The sequence below is a fragment of the Drosophila rhopaloa genome, unplaced genomic scaffold, assembly GCF_018152115.1.
Source record: "Drosophila rhopaloa isolate 14029-0021.01 unplaced genomic scaffold, ASM1815211v1 contig_167, whole genome shotgun sequence".
Lineage (NCBI taxonomy): Eukaryota > Metazoa > Arthropoda > Insecta > Diptera > Drosophilidae > Drosophila > Drosophila rhopaloa.
Window position 1 is genome coordinate 5,778,325 of NW_025335047.1, and position 9,248 is coordinate 5,787,572.

Genomic DNA, 9,248 nt, shown 5'->3' on the forward strand with positions numbered 1-9,248 from the left:
GTCGTTTGCCGCTTGCATTTTTTTTCGCGCTTACTTGGCTTTCCGCTTATTTTTTTATCCTTTTTGGATTTTCAGTTTTTGTGCGACGTGATTCATTTCCGGTTTCGTACGGAAAGGACTTAAGGTGAGTCGGATGCCACAAAAAATCATTGAAATGCCTACAGGGAAATTTTATTTATATAGGAACAATTATACAATTGTTATAATTATAGGTAGGGACATTTAACCATGTTTTAACAAATTAATAAATTAAGAATCTAAATTGTTTATTTATAACTAACTAAACTCTTGGGGATATATTTTATTTACCGCCGAGAAATAATATAAAAAAAACGTTAAGTAAACATATTAATATTCAACATCTTTCAAAAATATATTGTATGCTCATTATTTTATTTTGTGTACTTTTGGTATTATTAAATTTTATAAAATTGGGCCAAAAATCATAAAATTTGCATGCCAATTTCACGCCTTGAATACGGGGAACCAGGAGGGGTTTTTTTGGGGGGGGGCTTAAGCCCTTGGGCATTGGCTGCAAATGAGTGGCTTGTTTATGAGTGGGACGCAGCTAAGCGAGCATCAAATGGCCAGAGGTGTCTGCCTTTGGGAGTGTGTGTGTCTGTTGTGTCTGCCTGTCCGTGAGTGTGCACACATTGAAAGCGAAAACAGATGGGTTCTGCAACCTGTTGGCTCTTCGTATAAATTTAACCTGCCTCCGCTTACCTTTGTCTGTGTGTATGTATGCGTATTATATGGCAGTCGCGTTTATATGTGCTGCTTTCGTTTTTGCCTACGTTTGGCTGTCCTTTATGCTCGCACCGCACCAACGGGTCGTATGCGCAATTATTGGTATAATGGCTTCACTTAAATCTTAACCCCAGAAGGCCCCTACACCTATAACTCAGCCAAGCGGGTTACTTGAAGTGACTACACCTCTTAAGTGAAGATAGTTAAATCTTTGCCCCATCAGACTTTGTTCTTATAACCTTATTAAACTTTAAGTATAGAACCAGTTTTTGTACATATTATGCTTGTTTAAAACACACGGGCTTAGAATATATATATTATTGTGCTATTCGGTGCCAATATAAAAATTTTTATAAAAGCAAAAGTAAATGAATGCAGTGGTCTCAATTAAAACAAAAGCCTGAAAGCCCAACAACCCCAATAAAAAACAAATTATTATTTTGATTAGTTTATTCTGTATCTTAAACATTGTATATAATAAATACAGTATGTAGTTTATACATAAAACAAAGGTAATGTTTTTATACATTAAAGGCTTAAGATAATCGTATGCTTACTTAAAACAATTGTAACCAATAAAAAATAAATAAAGTGTTAAGGTAAAGACTTAAAATAATCTTATGCTATCTTATGCTAACTTAAAATAATTTTATCCAATATCCCTTGCAGACGGTTTTATAATTTCAGTCCTAAGCCGAGTCGATTAAGCCATTTCCTACTGCAAAACCTGTTAAAAACTGCCCATAACTCTTCGTACAGACAAAGTGGCATACTTCTTAATGATTGTGGTTTAATCCTCTAAGAAACTGTGTTCTCAGCTTGGTTTGTATTTTGGAGTCGATTTTTCGTCATTTTGACAGTGTTACCCCTTTCCAAATTTTCGAAAAATGGCTTTGCAGAAAAGTGACCTAAAACCTGCACTTCTAAACCCATAACTTTTCTTACAGACATCCGATTTTAAAGTGGCGTACTTCTAAATGATTGTGGTTTAATAATCTAAAAAACTGTGTTCTCAGCTTGGTTTGTATTTTGGAGTCGATTTTTCGTCATTTTGACAGTGTTACCCCTTTCCAAATTTTCTAAAAAATGGCTTTGCAGAAAAGTGACCTAAAACCTGCACTTCTCAGCCCATAACTTTTCTTAAAGACATCCGATTTTAAAGTGGCATACTTCTAAATGATTGTGGTTTAATAATCTAAAAAACTGCGTTCTCAGCTTGGTTTGTATTTTGGAGTCGATTTTTCGTCATTTTAACAGTGTTACCCCTTTCCAAATTTTCGAAAAATGGCTTTGCAGAAAAGTGACCTAAAACCTGCACTTCTAAGCCCATAACTTTTCTTACAGACATCCGATTTTAAAATGGCGTACTTCAAAATGATTGTGGTTTAATTGTCTAAAAATCTGTGTTCTCAACTTGTTTTGTATTTTGGAGTCGATTTTTCGTCATTTTGACAGTGTTACCCCTTTCCAAATTTTCGAAAAATGGCTTTGCAGAAAAGTGACCTAAAACCTGCACTTCTAAGCCCATAACTTTTCGTACAGACATCCGATTTCAAAGTGGCATACTTCTAAATGATTGTGGTGTAATCCTCTAAAAAACTGTGTTCTTAGCTTGGTTTGTATTTTGGAGTCGATTTTTCGTCATTTTGACAGTGTTACCCCTTTCCAAATTTTCGAAAAATGGCTTTGCAGAAAAGTGACCTAAAACCTGCACTTCTAAGCCCATAACTTTTCTTAAAGACATCCGATCTCAAAGTGGCATACTTCTAAATGATTGTGGTTTAATCCTCTAAAAAACTGTGTTCTCAGCTTGGTTTGTATTTTGGAGTCGATTTTTCGTCATTTTGACAGTGTTACCCCTTTCCAAATTTTCGAAAAATGGCTTTGCAGAAAAGTGACCTAAAACCTGCACTTCTAAGCCCATAACTTTTCTTAAAGACATCCGATCTCAAAGTGGCATACTTCTAAATGATTGTGGTTTAATCCTCTAAAAAACTGTGTTCTCAGCTTGGTTTGTATTTTGGAGTCGATTTTTCGTCATTTTGACAGTGTTACCCCTTTCCAAATTTTCGAAAAATGGCTTTGCAGAAAAGTGACCTAAAACCTGCACTTCTAAGCCCATAACTTTTCTTAAAGACATCCGATTTCAAAGTGGCATACTTCTAAATGATTGTGGTTTAATAATCTAAAAAACTGCGTTCTCAGCTTGGTTTGTATTTTGGAGTCGATTTTTCGTCATTTTGACAGTGTTAAAAATTTTCGAAAAATGGCTTTGCAGAAAAGTGACCTAAAACCTGCACTTCTAAGCCCATAACTTCTCTTAAAGACATCCGATTTCAAAGTGGCATACTTCTAAATGATTGTGGTGTAATCCTCTAAAAAACTGTGTTTCTCAGCTTGGTTTGTATTTTGGAGTCGATTTTTCGTCATTTTGACAGTGTTACCCCTTTCCAAATTTTCGAAAAATGGCTTTGCAGAAAAGTGACCTAAAACCTGCACTTCTAAGCCCATAACTTTTCTTAAAGACATCCGATTTCAAAGTGGCATACTTCTAAATGATTGTGGTTTAATCCTCTAAAAAACTGTGTTCTCAGCTTGGTTTGTATTTTGGAGTCGATTTTTCGTCATTTCGACAGTCTGGCTTTGCAGAAGGGTGACTTAAAACCTGCACTTCTAAACCCATAACTTTTCGTACAGACATCCGATTTCAAAGTGGCATACATATAAATGATTGTGGTTTAATTCTCTAAGCTTCTGTGTTTTCACTTTTTTTTATTTTTGGGTTGCAAATGAAAACCTGAAAACCCAACAACCCCAATAAAAAAACAATTTATTATTTTGATTAGTTTATTCTGTATCTTTAACATGGTATATACTAAATAAAGTATGTAGTTTGTACATAAAATAAAGGCAACATTTTTATACATTAAAGGCTTAAGATAATCGTATACTAACTTAAAACAATTGTAACCAATAATGAATACGCTCTGGTTGTCATAGGACGATATAAATTCGAACTCGTATTGAGCAAACAAACTGAACGAAAATTTCGACATTCCACCGGTGGCCGTATCGTTATATATTTTTGTATTCCTTCGCAGTCGCAGTCGCAGCCATGTCCACGGCGAAGCACCAATATGGGTCGACTGTGCGCCACACGATTGTGGAACGGTCCAACCGGCCGGTTGTCAACCGGATGTTGCGCTCCGCCCGACTGGACTCCCTCGTGGCACAGAATTTGACCAAGCCCTTCAAGTCGAAGACGACGGAGGTGAAGACCCAGCTCATGCAAAAGGAACGCTCCTCCAGCACTGGGATGAGTGGTTTTTCCAAGCTGACCTATCGGGACGGACTGGCGGGCAAGGACTACTGGAACGCGGCCATCGAGGATGTGGAGTTCGCCGCCGCCTGCCGCTTCCAGCCGCGCATTCCCGTCATCGACTACTCCCTGGTCCTGCCACAACGTCTTCGCGAGAGGGTGAAGCGCATCCAGAACTATGACTACTCCAAGTCCGACGACGACATCTACATCCGGGACGAGATGCAGGAGGTGCGGCCCGAGGACTACATGAGCGCCAGCAGTTCCGAGAGGAGCGAGGAGGAGGAGGAACCAGTGGTGGGTATTGGGGTAGCTCTAGAGTTCTTGCTTAGGTCCTAATTGATTTCGATAAATTCGTTGATAGCTCCTTGACATCGGCCGAAAGAAAGTGGAGGAGTACTTCAATGAGAGCGATCACTCGGACATTGTGCGCATGGAGCACGAGTTCGAAAAGTTCGATCTGAAGCTGGACGAGCCGGTGGGTCACACCCATCGCAAAGTGGACAAAACCAGTTGGTACGCAAAGTTCCTCTGTGCCCCGCGAGATAAACGGGTCAGCTGGCAGAGTCGCGTCGAACATCCCGGCCAGAACTACTCCATGGTGACGCTGGACGAGCAGGCCGAGAATCTCATGGATGCGGTCAGTATGATTACTCCAATCTTTTCCTGAAAAAAAAAAATTTATTTAAATATCTATATCCATTTCTTACTATTAAAACATGCTTAAGAATGTTTTTCTAATTTAATAATTCCAAGTACACAAATTTAGAGAATTGATTAACAATTTTAATTAAATACTTAAATATTTTACCTATATTTCCAGTCGGCGGAACGCTTTGTTGAGTGGCTAAACTCCTTTGGAACTTTGGAGAGCAACCTGACTCCGGAGAAGGTGAAGAACCTCTTCTCCATCAAGGGAGATCGCACATTGTTGGCCTCGGTGAAGACCGATCCCAAGGAGGTGAATGCCATAGCCCAGACTGTGGCCGATAAATGGAACAAGCCGCATGTAAGTAACAAAGAATAAATGTACTCTGAAAAAAACCATTAAAGATATAACATCAGTCATTTTAAGTCTCGAATTTACCTGACATTAATTTATTTATTCCATTTACAGATGGCCATTGAGCTGAAGTACGAGAAGCACATCAACGATCACGCTTCCCGGGTGAACCAGAAGCCAATCCTTAGTGCCTTTGGACGCACTGTGCCGCTGAAGGATCGCCCCTGGCTGAAGCGATCGAATGACACCGCCATCAAGACGGTTTATCCGGAGGAGCTGCTGACCCGCGAGAAGATCTTCAAGGGCATCACCCACCTGCGCAGCACCACTGCCCTCATAGACTTCTATCTGGGCCATCCGGAGTTGGAACGGCCCCAGTATCTCCTGCAGAGCGGCGACTTCGAGGAGTCCAGTGCCAGTGTGTCTGAGGTGGAGATTCCCCTCTACGAACTCCTGGGATTGCGTTATTAATCCTTACTAATCATTATGTTCACTCTTTAAATTGTCAGTTTGCTATATGCCGATGTATGTAATCCAATAACGTTTAAACTTTGAAAATTATTAAAGGCAAAAAATAAGTGATTATACTTAAATACAATAGGAAACGATAACAGTTAAGAATATTTATTTAAGCTAATTTACTTTGTTCATATCAAAATGTATACAAAAATGTTTATTTTATAAGACATACATTTTTAATTAGATTTAATTAGTAAATCGTTTTGGTAACCAATAAGAATATTTTACTTGGAAAATAAAGAAATAATAAAGAAACTAACACAGATAATACGTTTTATTGGTAACAAATACTGGGCTCTACAAAGTTAGTGTAGTCTGGATCCAGGGCAGATATGTGCCCACGTTCACGTAGACCCCTGGAACCCCAGCCTGGGCGCAGCCGATGCCCCAGGCCACCAGACCCACCACGTACCAGACCCCGTTGCTGGTGCAGACCAGCGGAGAGCCCCCATCTCCAGTGCAGGCATCCTTTCCAGCTTCGCCGCCGGCGCAAATAAAACTGGTTGGACTGAGGACGAAGGAGGCGCCTAATCGAGTAGCCTGCAACGCCGCCTGGCAGTTGGCATTGGGAATCAGTGGCACATCCACCTGCCGCTGAATCGCCTGATAGGCGCCAGTGGGTCCGAAGTCATTCTTGCCCCACCCCGCTACCCAACATCGCTGCCCCACAAAACTGGTGGTGGGCAGGCAAACAGTGCCCACTGTGGATTTGCTGGTCAGGGAAACTGGGGTGGACAACTTCAGGATGGCCACATCATTCTGCAGGTTGTTGGGATTGAACGAGGGATTCACGTACACATTGGAGACATACACATCCTGGGCGGGAATCGGTTCACTGGTGCTGCTGGCATCCCATTCACCCAGGCGGACTTTAAATGAGGTGAGCCTAAAAAGAATTGATAAGGAAAGTGATAAGGGAATAATAAGAGGTAAACTCACGCCAGATTGTAGACCTTGTGGGCGGCGGTCAGGACATGTTGAGCGGTGATCAGTGCTCCACCGCCCAGATAGACATCCGCCGTGGTAAGTAGTGCCGCCTGCCACGGATACGCTCCATAGCTCGCCTGACCAGCTCCTGCGGCGGAGGCACCAGGTGGGGGTGGCCACCTCCGGCCACATTGATAGCTTCCCGCCTGGCAGCAGGCCACCAAGCCATAGTTGCAGGTCAGTGTGGCAGATGTAGTCGGAATGGAGGGCTAAACGGGATCTGTTGTTATAAAATATAGGTATATGTAGCATATAGGTGCCTCCTTACATATCCTCCATTATTGACGATTCTGATGTCCAGCTGACCACTGCCATCGCTGGGAACGGTGGGTACGGGATTGGCACAGGATCCGGGCGGAACGCACTGGCAATAGCTGGTGGTACCGGGATTCACAATGGAGGGCACAGGTGGCCAGGTGCCCGGTGGCACTTGGGGTGGCAGTAAAGTGCCCACAACCAGCTGCCTGGTGAGTACTGATGGGCGATCAAATCCGGAACAGTAGAGGTAATTAGAGCCACTTACTGGTGTGGTTTGCTGTGCTTCCAACATCACTGGGTTGGGGTCCGGTATCCTTTCCGGCATCCGGTTGAACTGGCCCAAAGCTCCAGGCCTGCACACCGATTCCTATTCCAATGGTTAGCCACTGCAGCAGTGGCAGCCACCACATCCGACCGAACTGAGTCATAGCCAATGACAACTAAGTCGAGGCGGCGAAGCTCTGGTGGGCTATATAGCGATGGCCTGCCCATCACCCATAACTCCCCCCAATAAATTGCCTGACGAATGGCCTCCCGCGCTCAGGGATTTTCCGCGTTGCATAGAGCAACAAAAAAGCAATCATAAAAACTAAATTAGATGGAAAACGGATTGCGACACTACGAAGTGTGCTTACTCTTTTAAAAAATATTTATATATATATTTAAAATTTAATGCAAGAATTTTCTTCCGTGTTGAAAGAACTAATAAAAAAAATAAATTTGAAACAAATTATTTATTCTTCACTAACCTTAAATTGTTAAGAGTTTATACCTATTGTATAAGCTCACTATTTGATAGCTATCACATAATCTGTATAACTTATTTCTTACAATTATATATTTCTTATTCATATTTCTTATTCTTCACTATAATAAGCAAATTAACTTTTTTAATTTTTTTCTGTGCACTAAAACGAGTAAAAAGAGTACTTCTGTAAAGTATCAAATAAATTAAATTTAGACGCGCTGCGTTGACAACTCTCTGGTTCGATAATTTCATACATCTGAATATTCCCCATTGTTAACAAACAATTTCGCTCTGCTCCACTTTTTAGCTATTAAATTTGATTCTAATAACTTAATGGTTTAATTGCAAACAATTTGGTGTCGATTCATGTTTGACACTTCTCGCTTGAAAAGCAGTCGCATTTCCCTTTTTCCCCCGGGGAAAACTGTTAACAACTTGGCACCAGAGTTTGTTTAATGATTCACTCCTCATTCACAACATTCCGTTCGATCTAGTACTAAATCCCCGACTAGAGCTGTTAAACTGGGCAAATGTTAAGTCCGAGATAGGAAAAGCTCCCGAGCTTTCATATCAGGTGCGGCGTTGACTTGTTTCGAATTAATCAGTTCAGTCCGTGCGGCAAAGTGGAACGAAATGGGTCACTTGGAGTTGGATTTCCATGCTATTCCCAAGCTACATGGCCGTGAGAATTACTGGCAGTGGCGCATCCTCCTGAAGACCTACCTGGAGGCCAACGATCTGTGGAAGCATAACGAACCTAAAGAGGTAGCTAACTGGTAGTTAATGCGATTACCATTTATTTTTAACCTTATCACTATTAATTTGCAGAGCCCGCAAACTAAATTCCTGATTTTGGCCAGCGTTACGGCCGATAAGATTGAGCCATCCTACGATGACCAAAGCTGTTCGTACATTTTCCAGAATATGGAGAGTAGATTCGGGCCTTTTAGTTAGAACTTGAATATGATATATAAAGCGCCATTTAGGTTCTAAATAAATTTCCCTTTCGATCATTGATCTGGCCTTCCTATTTTTTTATTTTTGCTTTCTTTGTCATCACCGTTTCCGGATTTCTTGCCTCCTCCATCGCCTCCTCGTCCTCCACCTTTACCGCCTCCATCGCCTCCCCGTCCTCCTCCTTTACCACCTCCATCGCCTCCACGTCCTCCACCTTTTCCGCCTCCATCACCACCACGTCCAGATCCTCCATCCTGTCCATCTCTTGGGTTTTTCTTACTTTCATTTGATTTTTGATCTCTTTTATTCTCATCTTTACTTGAGTTTTCCTCATTTTCTGATTTCCCAGCACCTCCACGACCTCCATTCTTTCCGCCTCCATCACCGCCACGCCCACCTCTTCTACCGCCTCCTCCTCCTCCTCCTCCACCTCCTCCTCCTCCTCCACCTCCACCTTCTCCTCCATTTCCACCTGGCATTCTTTACTTTAAACCTACTGATAAGAAAAGAGGTAAATTATACAAAATTTCGTTTGTTGACTAACAGTTAAAGAAATAGATCCAAAAAATATTTCAATAGCTTTAGCAATGAGTAATGATAAATTTTTTTAGTGATAGGTGTTATTATTTTATAAAAATTCTTGGAGTCCATAAATCAACTCTTTTACCTTTCAGCTCTTTCCCTTTAATTGCAATACAATTTACAAACAA

The 9,248-nt window shown here is 41.3% G+C and overlaps 3 protein-coding genes across 3 annotated transcripts; 2 read left to right on the forward strand and 1 right to left on the reverse strand.

Moving 5' to 3' along the window:
• The first annotated feature begins 3,740 nt into the window (after positions 1 to 3,740).
• On the forward strand, positions 3,741 to 5,660 carry LOC108048844. The gene is made up of 4 exons (XM_017129764.2): positions 3,741 to 4,363; positions 4,431 to 4,706; positions 4,890 to 5,075; positions 5,184 to 5,660. The coding sequence occupies exons 1-4, from the start codon at positions 3,863 to 3,865 to the stop codon at positions 5,538 to 5,540; spliced, it is 1,320 nt and encodes a 439-aa protein (XP_016985253.1). The 5' UTR covers positions 3,741 to 3,862; the 3' UTR covers positions 5,541 to 5,660.
• Positions 5,661 to 5,844: 184 nt separating this feature from the next.
• Positions 5,845 to 7,474, reverse strand: LOC108048843 (phenoloxidase-activating factor 2). Its single transcript, XM_017129763.2, has 4 exons — positions 7,099 to 7,474; positions 6,844 to 7,049; positions 6,528 to 6,784; positions 5,845 to 6,474 (listed from the first exon to the last, which is right to left on the reverse strand). Exons 1-4 carry the CDS (start codon positions 7,259 to 7,261, stop codon positions 5,886 to 5,888), a joined length of 1,215 nt encoding a protein of 404 aa, XP_016985252.2. The 5' UTR covers positions 7,262 to 7,474; the 3' UTR covers positions 5,845 to 5,885.
• Positions 7,475 to 8,202: 728 nt separating this feature from the next.
• LOC108048845 lies at positions 8,203 to 8,598 on the forward strand. Its single transcript, XM_017129765.1, has 2 exons — positions 8,203 to 8,346; positions 8,410 to 8,598. The coding sequence occupies exons 1-2, from the start codon at positions 8,215 to 8,217 to the stop codon at positions 8,533 to 8,535; spliced, it is 258 nt and encodes an 85-aa protein (XP_016985254.1). The 5' UTR covers positions 8,203 to 8,214; the 3' UTR covers positions 8,536 to 8,598.
• The last annotated feature ends 650 nt before the right edge of the window (positions 8,599 to 9,248 follow it).